The sequence below is a fragment of the Sorex fumeus genome, unplaced genomic scaffold (assembly GCF_029834395.1).
Source record: "Sorex fumeus unplaced genomic scaffold, SorFum_2.1 ptg000063l, whole genome shotgun sequence".
Taxonomy (NCBI): Eukaryota; Metazoa; Chordata; class Mammalia; order Eulipotyphla; family Soricidae; genus Sorex; species Sorex fumeus.
Genome location: NW_026606120.1, coordinates 9,367,991 through 9,392,307, shown reverse-complemented (window position 1 = coordinate 9,392,307; position 24,317 = coordinate 9,367,991). Strand labels below are relative to the sequence as shown.

The following is a 24,317-nucleotide window of genomic DNA, read 5'->3' as shown; positions in this document are numbered from 1 at the left end:
GCGCACTAGGTCTTTGAGCATCTCCCCTGAGGCTATTTTTTATCATGATTAATTTTTTTCAAGTACTATTAGACTTACAGAAAACTTGCAAATGTGGCACAGAGTTCCCATATATTCCTCACAATTTCCACTGTTTCAATCTTACATTATTGCAGAGCATTCTTGTGGCTGAAGAAGCAACAGTGATGGACTTTTACTAAACTGCATATTTTGATTCTATTAGTTTTCCTTACATCCATTTAAGGTTTTAGGGTGTCACCCAAGACCCATATTAGTCCCAGTGACATCTCTCTATGACAGTTTCTCAGATATTGCTTGTTCTGATGACACTGATGTTTTGAGGGTGCTGCAGGGTGTGGTACCTCCCCACACCAATGAACTGACAGCAAAAGGGAGAGATCCTACAGGGACTCCACAGATAACAGTGTCCTGGGATGTGGGAGAAACTCTGTGTGTGCTTAGTAACAGTAAGTGTATTCTCGTGTCTATGGTTACTTTGTTGCACTTTAGTCTGATTCCTGTCCACTCGTGCTGCCACATGTAGGTCTCTAAACTCAGCAGAGTCCAGTGCTGGAGGTTCCTGAGAGCCGGTGTGTGAGTGACGCTGCACTGACAAGTCCACAGTTCAGAGCCTCCTGACTGGGGTTGTGAAGTGAGGGAAAGTCACGTGTCCCACAGCCCTTATCTCTGATGTGGGACAGGCACAGGGGAGCTTCTAGACACATTGGACGAGAGGAAATTTCTAATAAATCTCAGAAAATGGAAACTTGTCTGTTTCCCCATTCCTCACTCTCTACCCCCATCCTCAGATCCTGCACCCTCCCCCTCTGAGAGGAGTTTATATGGGGCTGGAGGCAGAGACCCTCCCTCCCAGACAGAGGAAACCCCACTGTGCCCCACGTTCTTGCACTGGACATGACATGAGTCCCACTGGCAGTTGACCACATGCTGAACTCTGACTCAGGATGTGGAGACAGAGAGCCTGGGACAGTGTGGGTACATTTGTCGTTGTGGTGAGTGGCAACAGTGTTCTCACTGTCCAGAAGCAGCAGTGACAGCCGTCCTCGCTCAGGGCCCAGTGTCCATTGTCAGAGATTCAGGGGTGTGGGCAGTGACCTCTGTGATCTGCAGCAGGGACAGCGTGTCCTGTGAGAGGGTGACCGAGAGAGGATGTTTGGTTCTGCTCCTGTGTGGCCTCCAGCCTGCTCTGTGTCACCATGATGACCACATCCACATATTTACACTGATATCTTCATGTATGCAATGTCTGCTCTGAGTATATCTATATTGTATGTTGCATGTATTACTACCATGTGTTACCTGATGCGCAGGCACATTTCAGGTCTCTCTAGGCCTTTACTAAATCTGATACTAGAAAAATCTGGCATCCATCGTTTGCACTATTAAGAAATCCAGCTAGGAAATAGATCCAGACATTTTCCTGCTGCTGAGCTCATACCCACGTCCTAATTCCAATGGTCAAACCCCACGAAGAGAAACAAACAGGATTCTTCAGCACAGGGGTCTCTTGCCTCTTTCTTTCCAGAAGAAAATATTTAAGCTTGTATTTTAAGTTCCACCCCCACCCCAACACTCTCTGCTCTCTGGTGAATGACTCAGTGATTCCCCATCTAGAGTAACCCCAGGACTGCTTTGGGCTTGTTGCATACTCAGGCCTCTCCAAGTCTCTATCAGCATGTGGGGCCTGGAGTGCAGGTGTCACTTATTTCCCAGGTCCAAACTAGGGGCAGGAGTAGTGAGCACAGTCACTGGTATTCTGGTCTATGTCCTTCCTTCTAAAATGGGTCTGAAACTGGCAACCTCACCTCCAACCATGTTTATAAACCCAGACTCTCCTCCAGCAAGATTCTCTGACATTTACGAAACCATCCAGGTGACTCCTCAGCTCACTGGCATTTGGGGCTCCCTTTCTCTCTGCCATCACATGGTGTCACATCTGTGGGGTCTGATCAGATCGCCCAGCTCTGGAGGTTCAGGGTGTGGTCGTTTTTCTTCAGTCATAAGGGATGGAGTGTCTTCATACATTCTCCAGGGTTTAAAACAACGAGTAAAAAAAAAATCTGAAAAAGAGGAAATGAAAAAGGCTCATCATCATTTGTTATTAGGGAAATAAAAATCAACACAACAATGAGATATCATTTTATACCAATGAGAATGGTACCTATCAAAAATACTAGGAACAGTGTCCGTTGGTGGGCTGTGGTGGTAAAGGCATGCTCATCTACTGCTACTGGAAACGTTCTCTGGTTCAACTCCTATGGAAAACAATATGTAGGACTCTCAGTAAACTCATAACTAAGTTCCCATGTGACTCAGCAGTTCCAATTTTTGGTTTCTACCGCGGAACCGAAAAACATTCACTCAAAAGAATGTATGCACACCATTATTCATTAAAGCTCTCAGTACAGTAGCTAAGATTTGGAAACAACTTAGACGTCCAACAACAGATGAGTGGATCATGAAGGCATGGTATATACACACAATAGAGCACTACACAGCTGCCTGGAATGATGGAATCATGCAATTCACAGCAATATAGATGGGACTGGTAGACATCATGTTAAGTGAAGAAAGAAGGAGAATAAACACAGGATGATATCATTTATATGTGGTATTTAGAATAACTGGATGAGGGAGTGCAATGTATTAAAGGGAGGAATCCCAGATCACCTTTGGCCCCAGAGTATGGGGAGAAGAAGGAAAGAAATAGAGTGGAGGGGAGGGGGAGAAGAGTCAGATGAGAAGAAATGGGGGCCATGTCAAGGGGATTCATGTACATTGATGGTATTAAGGAATTATAGAACTAAGCATCCAAACCAGAGCCAACAATACTAAAATCAAAAGATCCAAACTTTAACAACCTAACTTTAAAATGTGCCTGTAAAGAGAGCAAGCTGGAAGGAATGGGAGGCAATCTGGTTACACTGGTGGAGGGAAGTTGACACAGGTCATGGGATTGGTGCTGGAATATTGGATGTCTAAAACTCACTATGAATAACATTGGAAACCATGGTGCTTGAAAAATTTTTTTAAAAACACTGTGAGCTGGAAATATGCTGGTGAATAAAATTAAATACAAAAAAAGAAAACTGATTTTAGTTTATTTTTCCAGCATAGAAATGACTCAGCTCCATAACTGATCTTGAAAAGAATGACACATTGCTTAATCTCCCAGGCCGACCAGTCATGACTCAGAACTCTGGGGCCTTCTCAAAGTGGGGGTGGACAGATTCCTCCCACCCCCAGCTGCCCACTCCTGCTGAAAGTTCCAGAAGCCACTGCCCCACATTCAACATTTTCCTGCATAGAAAGGGTCCAACTCCACAACTGAACCTCATCTAGCTGACATGCCATCAAATTGTTCCAGTTCCTAGAGCGACACCTTCAAATTTCGTAGTACTGACAGTCCAGTAGGAACACAGAAAAATTGATAGGAAAATTGTATAGAAGACAACCAAGCTAAATGAACAAACACACTAATACAGAATGCTCAACCAGCACCAGAGAGATCCATAAATCGTCAATGACTTTAGTAATACCATTGTGAGATATAACAGTTATCACAAATTGACTTTTTTGACTTATTTGTTGATAATTTCTTTTTATAACAAGCAATATAAAATAAAATTATTTTCTCTCTACTAAGGGGATGCTTACAAGTGAGTGGGAATGCTAGTGCCTGCAACCAAAATAGTGAGCAGTGCAACCAAGTGTGCTGACATCACAGCTAACATGTGGGGCCTCAGAGAGGCAGCATGTGTATGCCATCCCATTCATCTCAGTAACAACCCCCACACAAATGGAATAATTTGTGCAAAAAATTTTGGGGGGACCAAAGTGATAATACAGCAGATAGGGCATTTGCCTCGCATGCTGACAACTAGCTTTTATCCTTGGCATCCTATATGGTCTCCTGAGCACACCCAAGAGTAAATCCTGAATGCAGAGCCAGGAGTAATGTCTGAGCATTGCCAGATGTAGCCAAAAACAACAGAAAAAACAAAAAAATATGTTTTAGTGTGCTTTATAACAACCAACATGAAGTAAACTATTTTGGCCTGCTAGTGGAGCAGCCTTGTGGGGTCAGTGGGAAACTGGGGACTTTGATGGAGAGACGGACACACAGGTGGTGGGACATTGACTGCCTGATGCAACTGTATTATAAGCAATTTTGTAAATCATGGTGCTTAAATAAAGTTTAAAAAAAAGATTAGAAATCTATTTCAGGGGTTATAGGGCAAATGCAACCTTGTTCTGTGCGGCACACACGGGTCTCAGAGCACTACCAGGTGTGGCGCTGGAGACCTTGGAGCTCACTCAGAGGCCTCCTGAGCACTGTTCTGGAGTCCCCACCCCCAAATGAGAAGGAAAAACAAAACTTATTCAGAGAATAAATTGTGAAAGAGCGCATGCAACATTTTCCAAGTATCTTTCTTCTCTGTCTCATCAGAAGCTAGCTGGATTTTCATATTTTCTTCTGCCTTTAATCTATTGTTTTGTTTGACATATACAGAAAAAATTAAGTATGTAGGAATGGTATGTTTAATCATTGTGTCAAAATAAATATTCAACTTGGATAATGATGAGAGATTTCATAAAAGGAAAAAACTGGTAGTTTCAAGAAAAGGGAGGGTGTGCATGAACATTTGAACCTCAAGCTTTGTAGATGTATTAGGCTTTTAAAAGCATTCTTTACATCCTCTGTAAAACATCAGAAGTCAATTAAGTGAGATATGGACTAAAAACTGGTTGTCTTAGGAGAATAGCACAGTGGACAGCAGGATCCAGGCTTTCATGGTTGGACCCTGGGGATACCCGGGCACCAGTATGGGAGGCATGAAACAGCAGGAGGAAGAGGACATAAACTGACAGTGACCAGTCTTGGAAGTTTTTGACTTATTTATTTTAATTATTGGACTAGAGCGATAGCACAGTGGTAGGGCATTTGCCTTGCACGCAGCCAACATGGCCGACCCAATTCGATTCCTCCACCCCTCTCGGAGAACCCGGCAAGCTACCGAGAGTCTCTCGCCCCCCACGGCAGACCCTGGCAAGCTACACGTGATGTATTTGATGTGCCAAACACAGTAACAACAAAGTCTCCGATGGAGACATTACTGGGCCCGCTCGAGCAAATCGATGAACAATGGGAGGACAGTGATAGTGATGACAGTGATTTTAATTATTATGTCCCAGTCCTGTCCCAAGCTGAAATGTGCCTTAGTCGAGCAGGACTACCGTCCTGCCCCATCACTGGGAAGGAGAAGAACATCCAGATCCTGATGTGGAGAGTGGGGAAATGATGGAGCTGTTCTCTCCTGAGACACAGTTTATTCTGGGTGAAAGTGAATATAGGGACCAGACAGGAAAATGGGTAAGGGACATGCCTTGCACACCACTGACCAGGATTCTATCCCTGACACTCCATATGGTGACCTGAGCTCTGCCAGGAGTGATCCCTGCGCACAGCCAGGTGAAGCTAAAAAACCACGAAAGTAAATAAAAAATAAAACAAAATCATCTCATGAATGTGGGGAATGGGGAGGTACCTTACTGGTTGACACAGGGTAGAGAAGGTGAAACAGCCTCTACAGGTGAGAGAGTGATCTGATGGGAAATGGCCTGTGGGGGAGCAGGGCTGGACTCTGCTGGGCTTAGAGACCCACATGGGGCAGCAGGAGAGGACATGGAACAGACTAGAAGAAAGAGAAGAAAGTGAGATAAAGTAGCCAAGATATGAGGCTACAGTTACTGTCACTAAGGACACCAGACCTTTCCCTCATGTCTCAGGTCACTGTTTTCTGTGGAGCAGGTGTGGGCTCTCTCTCCCTTTCTTTGTGTCTGGTCGTTTGGTGCTGGGGGTACTACACCTTGCTGTGTTCAGGGTCACTCCTTGCTTTGTGCTTGGGGGCTGCTCCCAGGGGTGCTCGGGGACCTCACAGTTTAGGTAAACCAGGGCTGGCAGCAAACACAGCCTGTGCTTCAGCCCCTTGAGCTAAGGCATCTCACTGGCCCCTGGGCATCTTGTAAGGTCTGATGGTTTTACGAAGGTGGTTTAAAAGATTCTTTTATTGCTGATTTATTTCTCTCCCTTTTCTTCCCTTTGTTGTCATTGCTGTTGGTGCCTTCACTGGTGCTCACACACAACTTGGTTGTGGTGCTTGCTGCGGTCACACACTTGCAGTGTTCATATACATTGTAGTTGTGGTGCTCAGAAGATAACATCATTTAGTTGTACAGGTCCTGCACACTTGGTTGTGGTGGTAAAGATAGAACCCTTCCTTGTTATGGGTCCAGGATCACACAAGACAGTGCCACCAGGCCCACACGAGGCATGTGAGATGGTGGCAGGGGTCCAGCTCATGCCCACGCCCACGTGTCTGCAGGACAGGCAGTCTACACTGAGCAACATTCCAGACATTCAATCTAGCCTCCCCCACAGACAGGAAAGCGAAGCTAGTTCCATGAGGTTGGGGATGTGACTCAGTGATGGAGCATGTGCCTTCCATGGATGCAGGCAGGGTTCCTTCCTGGTAGTGCAAAAACAAATAAAATTTAGTTCAGTGAAAGGTAATGATCTTAGACTAGAATGAAGTATCAGAATTGAGTATGATCTGACAGGTGTTTTCTAAGCATCAGAACATTTAAAGTATTTAAAGTAAAGTTTAAAATTTATTCACATCCAAGAAAATTGAAACTATTCTCAAGGGCAGGGCCAGAGAATATTAGTACAGCAAGTAGGATATTTACCTGGCATGCAGCTGACAAGGTTCAATTCTCAGCACCGCGTAAGGTGCCCCTGAGTCCCACACCTGAGCATGTCCAGGTGTGACACCAAACAAACAAACAAAATTAAATATTTCCACAAACCTGCAGAGCAGCCCTTAGTATTCTTTCTAAAGAACCAGTGAGAGAAAGAGGCAAAGAAAAGTTTTGACTCTTTGGGGAATAGGTTTGTGAATGGGAAGAAAATGCAAAAAACAAAAATAACATAAGGACATGGTGGATGCTACTAGGCACTTCAGTGGTGGTGAGATGCAGTAACTGTACATTAACACTACACATATCATGTTAACTACAGCAATAAATGTTTGTGTGTATAAAATAAAACATGTTTCTTTAAAGGGAGAAACTGAGGAACGTGTCTAATTAGGGGTGTGGGTGACAATTGTTAGTGATGACCAAGTGGCCCCTCCACTCCCTGATGTGCTGTTGAGAATGACACTGTGTCTGTGGGCTTCCCACCCCTAGGCTTGACCACCACAACAAACTGAGAGGCTTTCTCCGATGTATAGCAGAACAGCCTCCTTACAATGCCATGTCATCCAAGATGAGGAGATCCCGAGACCTGACTCAGCTGGAGGTGTCTTCTGGAGACAGGACTGGGACTTCTCTCTCAGTGCATGATCCTGGGATGGGATCCTAGGAGAGAAAAGAAAACAGTAACAGCCAAATATAATGTGGGGAGATTCGTGATCCTGTCCTGACATGGACTTATTGGCTTTAAAATATGATAGAGATAAAATATGAAGAATGTTCTTAAGAAAAGGAACCAGGAGTGGAAGAAAAGTTCCCTTGTAGTTTCTAGGTTTGGCATCAAGAGGCTAAGGGGCCATGATGGAACCTCAGACACAACACAAGGCCCCAGAGGTTTCCCTTCTGCAACTCTCCGCCCGGCTCCCGATTCTGACCGCAGGACTGCTCTGAAGGCGCCTTCATCCTGGATGTCCTCCTCCAGGTCAGCATCTCAGCCTGAGTCAGACCACAGCCCGCCCCTGCAAAGTAGGAGGGAGCAGAGCAGCGGCGCCCCCGTGTGGCCATAGCGCTGAAAGACACTCACTCCGAATTATGCTTCCTAGCAGGGAGCTCTCCAAGGCTCCCAGCAACAGAACAGGCTGTGTACACCAGGGGGCGCCCTATCAAGCATCAATCCCTGTGTCTGAATAGTTTCCCTAAACACAGAGGCTCCTCCTCTATATAAATGTGAGCGCTGGCTTCAAGTGTGATTAAGCAACATGTACATGACAAATCTTTGTTAATAAAATTGTAAACCACGAATCTTAATCAGTAAATTTTTTTAAAAAATTAAAAATATACAACAACAATAACAACAACAACTTCAGTTCATAACTGCTGCTACCCAGAGCCAGAGTGAGCCCCAGAAGCATTTTGGTGCCCTCATTGTGCTCAGATGAGAAATTGACCTCCAGGCCTCTGTCACTTATTCCTGCTGCTGCTGATTCCACTGGAATCAATTCTGAATTCTAAGTTTCCGTCCTTGGATGAAGTGGAGAATAAAAGAGGCTAAAAGCCCCAGGGCCCTGGACTGGGAATATACAGGCAATGGCTCATTTTAAAAAGTAAACGAGGGAGGAAATAGTGACTTTAGGGGATTGAGGCCAAATAAAGTGGAGAGGAAAGAAGCAGAGGAAAGGGGCAGGGCAGGGCCTGCTAGTGGACGCCTCTGAGGAGGGATGGGGTTTGTGAGGATCAGGCACAGGAAGCAATGGGTAGGGGTGAATTTGTTGCCTGGAGGGTACTTATGAGAAATGGAGTTACTCTGTAATTCACTGGTAAATTACAGTTAACTTTCAGGCATTTCCCCATACTTCGATTCGCCATACTTTAAGTTGTGTCATATAACTCAAACACAGAGGGAAGAGTAGAGGAGAGAGGAAAGAGAGAAGAAGAATGGAAGGAAAGGGAAGGAAAATGAAGGGCATGGAAGGGAAGGAAGGGAAGGGAAGGGAAAGAGAGGAGAGGAGAGGGGAGCCCTATGGTTCCTTTCTCCACGCACCATTTCTAAAGGGCACAGGAAAAACAACCTAAGGAGTGGAGGGATAGCCTGATGATTATGGGTCTATTTTAAAATCTCAGCTTATAACTGAAGATTATAAATAAATATATCTTCAGTGGTTTTAGTTCCAAAAGAAAGAAGTGTCTTGTTTCCAAAGGAGAATTATAGCTGACATTGGTGGAGAGATTGGTGTATAAATATTAACTACAGTAACTTTATAAATCACGGTCCTCCCATTGTTCCTCGATTTGCTCGAGCAGGCCCAGTAACGTCTCCATTGTGACACTCGTTACTGTGTTTGGCATATTGATTACATCACAGGGAGCTTGCCAGGCTTTGCTGTGTGGGCGAGATACTCTTGGTAGCTTGCTGGGCTCTCCGAGAGGGGCAGAGGAATCGAACTCAGGTTGGCCATATTGGCTGCATGCAAGGCAAACGCCCTACCGCTGTGCTATCTCTCCAGCCCACTTTATAAATCATGTTTCTTTAATAAATAGAAACAAATATTTTTTATTTTTTATTTTATTCAATTTTATTTATTGAATCACTGTGAGAGCAGCAGTTACAAAACTTTCGGGTTTAAGTCTCGGTCATACAACGAAACACCCGTACCTTCACCAGTGCCAATTCTCCACCCAAAAATTCGAGAATACCCCCATCCCACACCCTTCCCCTACCTGTGGGGCAGATGGTTTCCACATTACTCTCTCTCTACTTTGATTACATTCAATATTTTGACACCAGACCACCATTATTATTTGGGATGTTCCTGCAACACTCAGATCTGCTGAAAAAGCAACAGTAGACAATTAGTTTTCTATTGCTGGTTATGAAAAACATATGATGTCGCATGGCTGCAGCAGTGGCCACGCGATTTTGAAATTCCAAAATTTTAACAATTAAATCTGGAGGGATTTCTACCAAAACCTGCTGGGTTCCGAGATTTGTTTCTAAGTCTCTTGGATAATGGCCGTTAAGCACCTTGATCAGGAGGCAGAAAGGTCTTTATGGGTGGTGACTTGGGGTCTCGTTGGGGTGGGAAGGAAAGGGCCGGCTCCACCCTCATCCCATGAAGCCCCGCATGTCTCCTCACTAAAGACCCAAACCTGACTGTCTATTGGTCTCTGGCAGATGGCGACCACCGAGCCACCAAGGGGGAGCAGGTGGAGGGACAGCACCCTTTCTCCACTGGGGTAGCCCGGCAACAGTAACCTACTGTGCAGTCCTGACGCCTTTCTGCCAAAAGCCGCTGGGTTCCCCAATTTGTTTCTGAGTCTCTGGGATCATGGCCATTATACGGCTTGATCAGGAGCCAGAGAGGCCATTCGTTGGTGGCAACTTGCAGTTTCATTGCAATGGAGGGGAAAGCGCCGGCTCCACCCCCATCCCGTTAGGCCCTGTGTTTCTCATCACTGTGGGCCCAAACCTGCCTGTCCAGTGGACTCTGGCAGATAGTGGCCACTAAGCAACCAAGGGGGAGCAGGCGGAGGGACAGCACCCTTTCCCCCCTGGGGTGGCCCAGCAACAGTAACCTACTGCACGGTCCAGACGCATTTCTGTGAAAAGCTGCTGAGTTTCGAGATTTGTTTCTGAGTCTCTGGGATCATGGCCGTTAAGCAGCTTGTCAGGAGCCAGAGAGGCCGTTCGTTGGTGGCAACTCAGGGTCTTGTTGGGACAGGGAGAGAAGGGCCGGCTCCACCCTCATCCCGTGAGGCCCCGCGTGTCTCGTCACTGTGGGCCCAAACCTGACTTTCAGTGGCCTCTGGGGGATGGCGGCCACTGGGCCGCTAGGGGAACAGGCCAAGGCACGAAACCTATTCCCACCTGGGATGGCCCAGGGCCTATAACTTATTGCAGGGACGGGATGCTTTTCTGCCAAAAGCCACTGGGTTTCGAGATTTGTTTCTGAGTCTCTGGGATCATGACTGTTAAGCAGTTCGATCAGGAACCAGAGAGGCCATTCCTCCAATTATATAGCTGAGCTGGAGGTGGTTTGTGGATGTGTCTCCCACATACCTAACTTTTGGCCGTTTACTTTCTTGGTAAACTTTGCCCCAATTTTGGAGGGTCTGGCCAAAGGCACAGCAGCAATTTTGGGGTATCTGGAAATCTGAAGGCGCCATCAGGCTGCTGATGCACTCACCTCATAGGTACAGATTGACCTGCTGTCTGCACTATACCCCCTTAGGAAAAAAAATATTTAAAGGAGAATTATCAGAGACAGTGAACTTGTTTCTCTTAGCTAGAGTTTTATCATCTCTGCAGGAACAGCAATTCCAGTCTAGGATCTCAATTGCAGTTAGGGGCTTATTTTCTCAAATTTCAGATGATGCTGATTTTCTCCTCCCTTCCTTCCTTCCTTCCTTCCGCCTCCGTCCCTCCCTTCCCTTCTTTCTTTTTTTCTCTTTCTTTTTTTTTTTTTTTTTTGCTTTTTGGGTCACACCCGGCAATGCTCAGGGGTTACTCCTGGCTTTGCACTCAGGATTACTCCTGGTGGTGCTCAGGGGACCATATGGTATGCTGGGAATCGAACCCGGGTCGGTCGTGTGCAAGGTAAACGACCTACCCGCTGTGCTACCGCTCAAGCCCCTCTCTTTCTTTCTTTCTTTCTTTCTTTCTATTTTTTCATTTTTTGGGGAGCCACACCCATCGATGCTCAGGCTTTTCTCCTGTCTCTGTACTCAGGGATCACTCCTGGTGGGCTTGGGGGACAATATGGGGTGTTAGGAATTGAACTTAGATTAGCTGCGTGCAGAACAAACAACCTACCTTCTGCTCTTGCCCCCAAATGATGTTATACCGTCTATTTCATGCTAATATTAAAAATATCTATAACAATATATGAACATAAATGACCAATCATATATATCTTGTTTATTGTTAAAACCATATTGACAGGAGGTAGGAAATAAACAAAGACTGTTATTGGTGAAGCATTCGGGAGCCTCTCCCCCAGTGTTAGAAAATGTCAGATGAAGACAGAGTTGTTATTTGAGCGGGTTCAGATCTCTGCCCCGAGATAGAGCTTGGAGACTGAGATTTGGAGAGGAGAGATGCTTGACCAGCCATTGTCTGGAACCACAAGGAGATGTGCACACCAGTGTCTGAGTGACACTGAGTGAAGGAGCCCCCACCAGCTCTGGGTTGTCTTAAGACACTGGGTTCACCCAACCAGCTCCCAGTGCTGAACAGGGACCCTCTAAAGTATTGTGCTGCTCAAACCCAGCAGAGATAGAGCACTGATCACCCCACGCAAATTCCTGTTCCTAGTTGACATTGTCGACGACTCCTGGCTGTTCTCCCCTGTGGGAAAGTTACTCCTTGGGACACTTACCAGGATGCAAACCCTAAGAAATGTTGTTTTATCCTGTGCACTTGATTCATTGACTCAGTGACCATTTATCCTACCATGTGGGCTTGGATGAAAAGGTCTTCTATGTGTCCTGGACTTTCTAGTTCCATATGCCGTTCTAATTTTATTTCTATCAAAGAGGTTTTGAGGAAAGATTATTAGGGTGATTGCCAATTTGTAGCTTAAACTTTGTGACCCAACAACTTACACGCACTATAGGATGGAGCCACCTGTGTGAAACCTGTCACTCCAGTGCCCGAATCTCCATTTGATCTCTATGCATCTATGATGGAAAGTGTCAGGTAGAGACAACATTCCAGCTGCTTACCCACATTTTCAGCCTCTGTTTATACTCCTGGAACTGGACAGGTCACCTGGCTAGGAGTCAGAAATCCTAGGTTTGCATCCTTGCACCAGTCTGTCCCTCCCCCTCCCTCCCCCATCCACTCACAGCCTCTCCTGTCACATCTGGGACAGACTCAATCAAAACAGAAAACACATGGAAGGTCTCAGGATTTCCATTTGTTCCTTATCAAATTTCAGGGATTTCCTTTATTAATCCTCAATCCCACAAAACAGGAATTAGAAAAATGCAAATCAGACGCTTATTTCAGTAAGGGAGAAACATTATTCAGGAAAACAAGAAGCTAACGCAGATACAGATGGTTAAGTCCTGTCTCTGCTGCTACAGCCCAGAGCATCAGGAAGAAAAAGCAGGTAAGTGTGGGGAGGGCCCAGTGGGCAGGGCTGGGCCAGTCTCCCCCCTCACAGTGTGTGACACGAAAACAGACACGCTCAGATCCCAGGGCAGAAAGAGAATCAGTATTTCTTGAGTCACAACACTAGGATGTCAGGAAACACAGCAGGGCAGCTGTCTCACACTGTAAGAGAGAAGAATGAAGGGACCCAAGTGAGTCACAGAAGTGGTGACATTCTGAGCAAGCTCCCAGCATGCCACTCAAAGAACCCCCAAACCCAGTCCTGTCCCCTCTGCCCAATCTGGCCCACTGCATCCTCCAGAGTCTCACCTTTAGGATTCATGAGAGATTCATCAGAGCCCTGGGAACTGTCGCTGTCTGGGGAGGAACAAACAGGACAAGGTCAGAGCCACAGGGGATGGGACAAGAGAAGGAACTAGGGGTGCGGAAGCTCCCGGTGGGCTTCGATCTCTGTCCCCAGGATTGCAGGGCCCCAGCCTTGCCCAAACTTACTTGCAGCCTGAGTGTACTGTCCTCCTTTCTCACCTGCGGGAAGGAAACATCCAGGGAAGTCGGGGAGAGCACTGGATCCTGCGGCCACAGAGCAGCTCTCTAGGCCCGAAACCCAGGACTGACCAGCCTCCTCCTGGCAGTGTGCACTCAGCAGGGACAGTCCCTGTGATTTGGAACCCTGGCACCCCGGTTCATCCCAGGTTATGGAGGTGAAAGTATCTTTCATGATCAAACTCGAGAAGGGCACACACAAGGGGAGTGTGAGCAGTAGCACAGGGGCGGTGGTGCTCTTGCTAATGAGGCAGAAGAACTAATATGGGGGGATCCCCAAAGTGGGACAAGACTAAAGACTTGCCAAGTTGGACAGATTGCCCCCCCGTCCCCGACCATCTTACCTGAGCATTTCCTCCTGCAGATCACAGCTGCCACCACAGCTCCAGTGACCACGAGAACCAGGCCAACAGTGATGCCCACAGTGAGGATGGTGGACTGAGAAGGGGGCTCTGGAAAGGAAGGAAGGAAGAAGAGGGTTTGACCACCAGCCTCAGCCTGACCCTCAGCAGTTCCCCAGAGAGGCCAACCCTGATTCCCCTGAGAACAGCCTCTGTGCCCTGTCCCCCTCCTTACCCCATCTCAGGGTGACAGGCTCCGGCAGCCCCTGGTGCTGCACACGGCATGTGTATCTCTGCTCTTCTCCAGGAGGCACCACCACAGCCGCCCACTTCTGGAAGGTTCCATCCCCTGAAGGCCTGGTCTCCACCAGCTCTGTGTCCTGGGTCAGGTCCTCCCCATCACGCTGCCAGCTCAGGGTGATCTCGGCAGGGTAGAAGTCCAGGGCCCAGCACCTCAGGGTGACCTCACGGTCAGAGAAGGGGTGGTGGGTTATGTGTCTCCTGGGGGGTTCTGAGGAGGAAAAATGAGAAAATTCACACTTTTAGTCACTTCCACGATGAGGTTCAACAGGATAATTGGTTTGGAATAGGAAGTAATAATCCAGACACAAACTTGGCTGGAGAAACTGGATAAAATCCTAATTCCTTGGAAAGTTCTAGAAAAGAGTTTGGGTAGGAGGCTCAGCTCTCTCAGCAGACAGTGACTCTGGTCCTGCCCTGGGAGGAGGGTGAGTGACTGAGAGAAGCAGAAGTCAGAGCTAAGACCATCTTTGAGAGAGTTCGAAGATGGCTGCCGGGTCCAGGGAACCCACATTCGTCATTTCAGAGAAGGTCGCCCCTCCCCCAGGGACACTCGGGTCCTTCACAGTCCTGTTGACACAGGGTGGGCTTGAGGGGAGGGCGGGTCTCTGAGGTACAGAACATGGAAACCAGGCAGGTCTGTCCCTCTCCTGACTGAGGAAGGGGCGCTGTTCTGACACTGAATCCCCTTATGTCCTCCCTTGTGGGGAGTCGCCCCCCCCCCAACCCAGGGGCGGTCAGGGGTCCTCACCCTCAGGGACCCGGTACCTGCGCGCAGCAGCGTGTCCTTCCCGTGCTCCAGGTATCTGCGGAGATACTCTAGGCACCTGCCCTCCACGTAGTTCCTCCAGTGCTCAGCCACACCCTCCTGCTCCCACTTTTGCTGGGTTTGCCAAGCCTGCGTGCCCGCCACCGCGGTCCAGGAGCGCAGGTCCTCGTTCAGGGCGATGTAGTCGGCGCCGTCGTAGGCGTCTTGACGGTACCCGCGCAGGAGGCGCCCGTCGGACCCCACGTCGCAGCCGGACATGCTCTGGTACGTGTGAGAGTCTGACCCGCCCGGCACAGATTAATCCTGAACCGAAACCGAAACTAAGCCCGGTCCCCGCGGCGCCTCCAGGTCCAGGGTCCGGGGCGGGTCCCTCAGCCTCCGGGATACTCGGACCCGCCTCGGGCGACCCGGCCCGTCCCCGTGTTGGCTCGTCCCTGCCCGGCCGCGCTCACCCGCCTCGCTCTGGTTGTAGTAGCCGCGCAGGTTGCTCAGGCTCAATCGGAAAGTCTGTGCGTTGCCCTTGGAGATCCGCGTCTGCCGCTCCCAGTACTCGGGTCCCTCCTGCTCCACCCACGGCGCCCGCGGCTCCATCCTCGGACTCGCCGAGTCGCTGTCGAAGCGCACGAACTGCGTGTCGTCCACGTAGCCCACGTCGATGAAGCGGGAGTCCCCGTCGCCGGGCCGGGACACGGCGGTGGAGAAATAGCGCAAGGAGTGGGGGCCTGGGGGAGGGGAAGGGGTGAGACCCGGCCCGACCCGCCGACCCGCCGCCCCGCGCGCCCCGGGCCATGGTGATGGGGGGAGGTGGAATTGGGGGAAGGGAGGCAGGAAAGCGGGGAGGAACCGAAAAGGGCGAAACTTAGGGGCGCGGGCGGAGTTGAAGGTTGGGGGGACAAGCAGGAACATTTGGGGGGCATCCGGGCAGAGAACCGGGGAAACTCCTTTTCGGGGGTCCTACACAGCAATGCCTGGAAGTTCCCATCCTCCCCCCTGCAACGAACTCCCCTCCCGACCCCGCACTCACCCGCCCGGGTCTGGGTCAGGGCCAGGGCCCCCGAGAGCAGCAGCAGGAGGGGTCGCAGCTCCCACATACTGAAGGAATCAAGTGGATTCTGACTCCCTCGCGATTGCCCTCAGTTTATATCCGGGAGCGTCGCGAAGGCTGATTGGCTGATCTAGACAGCGATGCCCAATGGGAGTGAGGACTGGGGACGCGTCACGAGTATCCGGGCAGAAGGCGCTCACACAGGTTACTGAGGGAGAAGTGAAACTTTGAAACCAGGAATCCCCAGGCCTGATCTCCTGCCCCCAACACCACCTGGGGACACTGGGAGCCACACCTAGGACCTAGGACTTCGCCCTCTCACCTGCTCCCTCACCTGATCTTTGTCACACTGTCTCCCCGTGTCCAGGGCTGACACTGAGTCAGGATTTCCCATGGTTTTCATTTCAGGATCTCGCTAAGTCTTACAAGTTCCTGAAGAGCCCAGAGATGCTTCTGTGCGTTCAGGTTTTGCCCATCAGTGTTTGCCGTGGGAGGAATTTGAGTTAAAGCCTTTTACTGTTGTTGGTGATGAATTATTATTATTATTATTGTTATTATTCACACAAATCACAAATCATCCTGTTATTCGTCGATTGCCTCGAGCAGGCCCCAGTAACGTCTCCTTCATCCTAGCCCTGAGATTATATTCAAGGCTCTTTAGGAGAATGAGACCCATCATTGTTACTGGTATTTGGCATATTGGGTACGCCACGGGGAGTTTGCCAGACTCTGCCCTGTGGGCAGGCTACATTCGGTAACCTGCCAGTTTGTCCAAAGTAGGAATGAGATAATAAGATGTCATAAAAGATGTCCTGATAAGATGTCGCGCGGCCGCAAATGCGGCCGCGCGGTTCCAGGAGCTGGATTTTATAGTCTCTGAGTCTTGGCCGTTGATGGGATTACACGGCGCCAGGGGGCCAGGTGGTGGGTGTGACCCCTGCCTACTGGAATTTGGAGGATCTGGGTGGGGGATGCTCGGCCCAAATCCGAGTAGGCTTGGAGATCTTGGCCCCGGAACCCGCGTGACTTTGTCCCTCTGCCAGTACCTTCATGTGTGCGGAGAGTGGTCTCAGCATGATGGTAGCTGGTCCTGGAAGTCTTTGGCTGCCGGAGCCCTGGTCGGGGCGGGGAGGAAAGCTCAACCCGCTCCCCTCCAAGGGGTCCCAGCGAGCGAGGACAGTCAGGCGCGGGGGCAGAAGTTATTATTGTTATTATTATTATTATTATTATTATTATTATTATTATTTTGGCTTTTGGCCACACCAGGCAGTGTTCAGTTGTACGCTCTGCGCTCAGGGATCACTCTTGGCAGGTTCACAGGACCGTACATATGTGGTGCCAGGGATCAAACCCGTGTTGGCCACATGCAAGGCAAAGCGCCTTACCTTCTAACCTTCTGTAATATCTCTCCTGCAGAGTTCAAGCCTGAAAATGACTTCAACGGGAATAATATTAACAACAGATTAATGTGAACAGGATATCTTTTGGGGGTCCAGGGGTCACACCCAGTGAATCTCACTGGCTCTGTGCTCAGGAATTACTCCCGGCAGCACTCAGGGGAACACATGGGATGCAGGTAATAGAACCTACTTCTGGCAAGGTGCAAGGCAAACACCTTACTGTTATACTACCTCACCTGCCCTAGAAAGTCCTTTGAAGAAAAACCATATTAGATTTTTGCCAGGTAGCAGCCCCAGCTGAGCAGGCCTGAGCCATGGACGCCATGAGGACTAAGAAAAAGGCAGAAATGGGAGCGAAAAGCATGCAGTGAGGGATTCACGGCCTGTCCACTGAGCCCTGACTCTTCTTTGTGAATCATATTTATTACTTAGAATCCATGATCATCAGAACAACATTCTTTGTGCAAATACCAAGAATTGTATATAATAAAATATTTATATATAATATACAATATAGACTTTTACACATCCAAGGACCTTAGTCCATGGGGGAAAAACATCTTTGTAATGGGCTTTCATGAATGGAGATTCTTCAGGAGTGGAAGTAGAGGAAGAGCAGATACAGAACCCTCCCGTACACCACCCTCCCCCCCTCGCCCCGCCCCCCCCCCCCCCCCCCCCCCCCGCCACCAGGGCAACATTCCACCTCTAGTGCAAGTATTCTGGGTTGAAAGGTTCCATGAAGGTATCATAAGGATCCCATAAAGAACTAAGTGGTCCCACAAGAACCTCTTGTCCATCTCCTTTATTTATGTAGGCCCCAACAGTTTTTTTTTTTAGCATAGAAATGATCTAGTTCTTCAATCTAGTCTCCCCTTGTAGTCAGGAAAGCTAAGCTAGTTCTGTGAGATGGGGATATGGCTCAATGGTAGGGCACAGGCCTTCCACATACGGAGGCAGGGGTCCATCCTGGCTGTGCAGAGACAAATAAAAGTTTAGTTTAGTGAAAAAATATTGGCCATAGACTAGAATTGAATTTTATATTTTGAGTATGATCTGACAAATATTTTATAAGTGTCATAAAATTTAGAGTATTTAAAAAAATCACATACAGAAGAATTAAAAATATTCTTAAGGCCAGGGCCAGAGTGCAGCAGGTAGGTTATTTATCCGAAATACAGCTGACTGGGGTTCAATTCCTGGCACCACATATGGTTCCCTGAGTCCCTCTAGGATGAAGCCCTGAGCACTGCCGGGTGAGACCAAAAATAAACCAAAAAAAATGGAAAGTTTCATACAACCTAAAAAATAGCTCTTAGTTTGAGCGTTACAGATGGATTCATTCTAAAGAGACAGTATGGGAAAGAGAACAAGAAACATATGTACTCTTTAGAAGGGGGTTAGGTGAATGAGGAGAATTAATGTGGATAACATAAGTAGTGAAAGGAGATGGTGGATGGTATTGGGCACTTTGGTGGTGGCGAGATGCAGAAACTATATTAACACTGTACATGTCACCTTAATTACAACAATAGATATAATTTGTATGTGCAAAATAAAACACATGTCTTGAAATAGAGTAACTGAGGTACGTGTGTCATTAGGGAGTGAGGGTGACCATTATCCCTGATGACCAAATGGCTCCTGCATTGCCTGAAGTGCTGTTGAGAATGACACTGTGTCTGTGGGCTTCCCACACCCCTAGCCTTGGCCACCACACCCAAACTGAGGGTCTTTCTCCAATTGTAGCAGAGCAGTCTCCTTACAATGCCATGTCATCCAAGACAAAGTGAATCTGAGACCAACTCAGCTGGAGGCGCCTTTGGGAGACATGACAGGGACCTCACTCTGGGTGCATGATCTTGGGATGGGATCCGAGGAGAGAAAAGAAAACAGTAACATCCAAATAGTGTGGAGATTCATGATACTTTCCTGGCATGGACTTATTAGCTGTATAAATGTCGTAGTGATAAAAAAAAAATGACGAATGTTCCTAATAAAAGGAACAGGAAGTGGAAGGAAAGTTCCCTTCTAGTGTCTAGGTTTGGCATCATGGACTGGAGAAAGAAGTTCTGGGAACATTTTGCAACCCCACACACAGCACAACGCCCCAGAGATTTCCTTTCCTCTACTCCCCGCCTGGCTCCTGAGCCTGACCCCAGGACTGCTCTGAAGGCACCTTCATCCTGGATGTCCTCCTCCAGGTCAGCATCTCAGCCTGAGTCAGACCACAGCTCTGCCCCTGAGAAGTAGGAGCGAGCAGAGCAGTGGCGCCCCCGTGTGGCCTTATGGAGAAAGAAAACTCAGTTTTAATGGTGCTTCCTCAGCAGGGCAATCTGGGCTCTCCTTAACAGGACACGCTGTGCTCACTAGGGGGAGCCCTATAGGCGTCATGTGCTGTGAAATAGTTTCCCTAAACACATTCACATGAAGGGCTCCTCTTCATTCATAACCATGACTACTGGCTCAAGAGTGATTAAACGGCCCAAAAGGGGAGGGAGGGAGAGAGAGAGAGAGAGAGAGAGAGAGAGAGAGAGAGAGAGAAAGGAAGTTGCCTGCCATAGAGGCAGGGCGTGGGTTGAGATGGGGGTGGCAGGAGGGATACTGGGGACTTTGCTGGTGGAGATCACGCACTGGTGGAGGCAGGTTTGTTCAATCATTGTATGACAGAAACTCAATCATGAAAACTTTGTAACTATCTCACGGTGATTCAATAAATTTTTTTTTTTTAAGAAGGGCTGGAGCAACAGCACAGCGGGTAGGGCGTTTGGCTTGCATGTGGCCGACCCGGGTTCAATTCCCAGCATCCCATATGGTCCCCTAAGCACTGCCAGGAGTAATTCCTGACTGCATGAGCCAGGAGTAACCCCTGTGCAAAGCCGGTGTGACCCAAAAAGCAAAAAGAAAAAAAAAGTGATTAGAAGACAACATGTGCGTGAGAAATCCTTGTTAATAGCATTGTAAACCACAAGATCTTAATAAAAAATATTTAAATACAAATAAAAATAAGGACTCTAGGGCTTCAGTGCTCTACCCAAACCCACAGTGTACTACAAAAACATACTGGTGCCCTTCCTGTGCTGAAATGAGATATTGATTCCCATTCTCTGTCACTTCTACTGCTGGTGATTCCATCAGAACCAACTCTAAAATTTCATCCCTAGGATGAGGTGGAGGAAGAAAGAGGAAAAAGAGCCCCAGGGCCCTGGGCTAGGAATACAGGGGAATGTCTCATGGAGAAGTGAGATACGAGGAAACAGTGACTTTAGGGTAAAGGTAAAGGCCCTCCCGTTGATCGTCGATTTGCTTGAGCGGGCCCAGTAACGTCTCCATTGGAGACTTTGTTGTTACTGTGTCTGGCATACCGAATACTCTCGGTAGCTTGCCGGGCTCTCTGAGAGGGGCGGAGGAATCGAACTCGGGTCGGCCATGTTGGCCACTTGTAAGGCGAACGCCTTACACGCTGTGCTATTGCTCCAGCCCTAGGGATGGAGGCCAAATGAGGTGGAAAGGGAAGAAGCAGAGCAAAGGGGCGGGGAAGGGCCAGCTAGTGGACACCTGTGGAGAGGGATGGACTCTGTGTGGATCAGACACAGGATGGCAGAGTAACTGAGTCTGTTTGTCTTCTGAGGTCAGTTATTGGATCAGGAGTTTCCTCTGTAATTGACGGAAAACTATAGTTGACTCTCAGACATTTCCCCATGCTTTGAAGTATGAAATAACTCAGACACAGGGAAGAGTAGAGAATAGGGGAAAGGAGAGGAGAGGAAGGGAAAGGAAGGGAAGGAAACTGGAGTTGAGGAGAGGGGAGAGGACAGAAGATATTAAGGACTTTTCCCCTCTAGAGTAAGACCAATTTACGATGATGGGAGAATAAAGGGACCCAGAGGGCAGGAGGAAGCAAGGCCTGTGCAGCCTCGAGGGCTCATCCCTGGACACTGGTCCTTGAGTTTCCAGAGTTTCATAGAATGTGAAACTGACAGCTGTAGGCCATGGCATGTGCTACCGAGAAACTTTTGTGGGAGAGGGGACAAAAAAAGTCTAGCATCTGAAAGGTGGTAATGCGTTATTTAGGAAATCCTGCCAGGAGAAGCACTGTAAATCAAAGTGCAAAACTGAAAATAGCTGGTGCTGGAGTGATACTACAATTTGTGGGGCATCTGCTTTGCTCATAGTCAACCTCACACCTAGTCCCTCCACTCGCCTCCATTCTCTCTTTGAGGGGCTGGTGGGGATTTCGTTGAGTTGCGCCTGGGGGTAGCCCCTGAACATCAGTGACCCTAAGGACATGGCGGTGGCCGAGCGTTACATCTAGTTCTGCCTGGGCTGGTTTGCCAACCCCATTTATGCTGGTGACTACCCCCAACTTATAAAAGACCAAATTGGTGAGCCAAGCCACATCCTATTATGGAACTTTCTGTTTTGTTATTTTGGACCTCACCCAGCAATGCTCAGTGCTCAATACTGGCTCTGCACTTAGGGATCACTCCTGGTGAGACTCAGAGGGTCAGATGTGGTGCTGGGGATCAAACCCAAGTCAGCTATGTGAGAAGCAAACATCCTACCTATTTACTATCTCTCCACAATCACTCCCACCCCTTGCCATTGTTTTTTTCCTGGATAGAGTCAGGTGTAGTTTGGGATTTCGCTTAAGTTGTTAGATGCATGTCTTGAATACATCACGTTTGATTCAAGGGTCGGAGAGATACTGCAGTGGATTAGGTGCATGCCTTGGACTCAGCTGGCCCTGGTTCAATCCCCAGCACCAATGATGGTTTTACAGTGCCTCCAGGAGTGATCCCTGAGCACAGAACCAGAGGATAAGCCCTGAGCACTGCTGGCTGTGCCCCCTTCCACCCAAGGATTCAAATGTGAAACTGACTTGAACGGAAAAGATAACTCAAGGTCTGGGACGGGCTCACTAGAAGAAAAGGCAGGGACCAAAATGAAATCAGACTGATACGGGCTTATTGAAAATACTTCCTGAGGAGTACAGTGGACACGCACTCAACATGTGTCCTGGAGTGGATCTAGACAGGAATTCTGGGGAGAAATGCATGATTAGAGGAGGCTCCAGGGCTTTTGGGAGGTTCCAGGAATTAAGAAATCCCTGGGTGGTTTCACAATGCAGGTCCTTCTACCTGAGCTCACCTATCAGTAAGATTCTCCATGTTAGTGAATACCAAAGCCCAGAATTGACATAGCAGCTTTAGCCAGAATGCTGGCATGATTATGGCATAGAAAATGACTGAGAAACCCTCTGTCCCTCTCCTGTTTCCCTGCCACTAGGGAGAAAGAGTGCAGAACAAGGGCTGGACACGTCCAGGCTCCCGAGTTTCTTGCACCAGGAGAAGAGATTCATCAGAGGCTCCTCTGACTTCCTGGGATTAGGCCTTCTTGCTACATCACTGCTCGCAAACACCCCTCGCACCTCGGGCCCAGCTACTGGAAAGATTGCGACCTGGTGGGAGTGGGTGAAAGGACTCTCAGAAAGATCCAGAGTCTTCTACATTGACTTGAACAACAGAAATATGCTGCGCTCCCCCCGGGCATCTGTTGAATTCTACAGGAGGACCATCGCAGTAAGCGGCTTCCCTAGCCCCAGAGAGGTTGGGTTGGTAGTGCCTGGTGGGGCTCTGGGCTTGAGAGCAGGGTGGCTGGGAGCTGATTTGGACAGCCAGCTTCTCTGCCTGCCTGAGAAAGACAGGGTTGTGAGAGCCTGGCTGGAGGTCCTGCGCCCTAACACATAGCCTCTCTTTCTTTTCTTCTTCTTCTTTTTTTTTTTTTTTTTTTTTTTTTGCTTTTTGGGTCACACCCGGGTTACTCCTGGCTCTGCACTTAGGAATTACTTCTAGAGGTGCTCAGGGGACCATATGGGATGCTGGGAATCGAACCCGCATGCCAGGCAACGCCCTACCTGCAGTGCTATTGCTCCAGCTACCCCCTCTTCCTTTGCTGTTCAGAATGGGATCAGCAGGCTTTGAAATTGAGTCCCAACACAGCATTAGGGCATGACTGGGTCACAGGGGGCCTGTGGGCTTTTAGTTATACTGGCAACAAAGACTTGGAATGAAGTGTTACTCTAAGTGCAAACAAAGACTATTTTTTAAACATATATGAAAACAGTTAAGCAAATCAGACCATATAATTTTCCTCTTTTTCTTACTAAAGGCACAGCTAAACAAATGCCACTGGTTCCAAACTGAGATTTTAAAATAATTTAAAATTGAGCTGGATAGGGCACTTACCTTGCATGTGTTCAACCCCGGTTCAATCCCTGGCATCCATATGATTCCCAGAGCCTCTGCTAGGAGTGATCCCTGAGCACAAAGCCAGGAGTAAAAGCCTGAGCACTGCAGACTCTGGCTCTCAAACAAAAAATAATTTAAAATAATCCTTTAAAACCTACCATTTTCAACACCCACACATTTTCTTTCTTTTTTTTTAACTTTTATTTTGTGGTGTGGAACCACACCTGGTGTTGTTCAGTTACTCTGTGCTCAGGGATCACTCCTAGTGGGGTTCAGAGAACCATATTGGGTGCCAGGGCTTGAATCCAAATTGGCTGTGTGCCAGCCTTACCCACTGTAGTATTTCTCTTTCCCCCACCCCTTTTTGTGGGGGTGGGGCACAACCAGTAATGCTCAGGGCTGACTCCTGACTCTGCACTCAGGAATTACTCCTGACAGTGCTTGGGGACCATATTGGGTGCCAGGAATTGAACTCAGGTCAGTTGCATGCAAAGCCTTACTTGCTGTACTACTGCTCCAGCCCCCAGCCCCCAGAGTTTGCTATCAACTTTCTTCTCTACTGCTGTAGCAAGAAATATAAATTATAATTTCGAATGTCTTAATAGAAATCCTTTCTAAGAGGTCTCAGAAACATTCTTTTAGGGTGAACTCAGTGGGGCTAGGAACAGCAACAGAGACTGGCTCATGGGCTTCTTGTTTGCAGTTAGGGAAGCTACGTCATGAACTCTGAGAGACCTCTGATGTCCCAGAAGGGGTCCATATACTGGCATTAGTACAAT

The 24,317-nt window shown here is 48.2% G+C and overlaps 1 protein-coding gene and 1 pseudogene across 2 annotated transcripts; one reads left to right on the top strand and one right to left on the bottom strand.

The window, feature by feature from the left end:
* Positions 1-22,886, top strand: part of LOC130036098 (lactase-like protein) — a 60,932-nt pseudogene extending 38,046 nt beyond the window's left edge.
* On the bottom strand, positions 12,686-15,962 carry LOC130035210 (patr class I histocompatibility antigen, A-126 alpha chain-like). Of its 2 annotated transcripts, XM_056126776.1 has the most exons (8): positions 15,867-15,962; positions 15,295-15,564; positions 14,842-15,120; positions 14,009-14,284; positions 13,777-13,884; positions 13,382-13,414; positions 13,199-13,246; positions 12,686-13,051 (listed from the first exon to the last, which is right to left on the bottom strand). In XM_056126776.1, exons 1-8 carry the CDS (start codon positions 15,931-15,933, stop codon positions 13,047-13,049), a joined length of 1,086 nt encoding a protein of 361 aa, XP_055982751.1. In that variant the 5' UTR covers positions 15,934-15,962; the 3' UTR covers positions 12,686-13,046. The 2 variants fall into 2 exon arrangements, with proteins under 2 accessions (XP_055982751.1, XP_055982752.1); XM_056126777.1 differs by lacking the exon at positions 13,382-13,414.
* Positions 22,887-24,317: the final 1,431 nt, after the last annotated feature.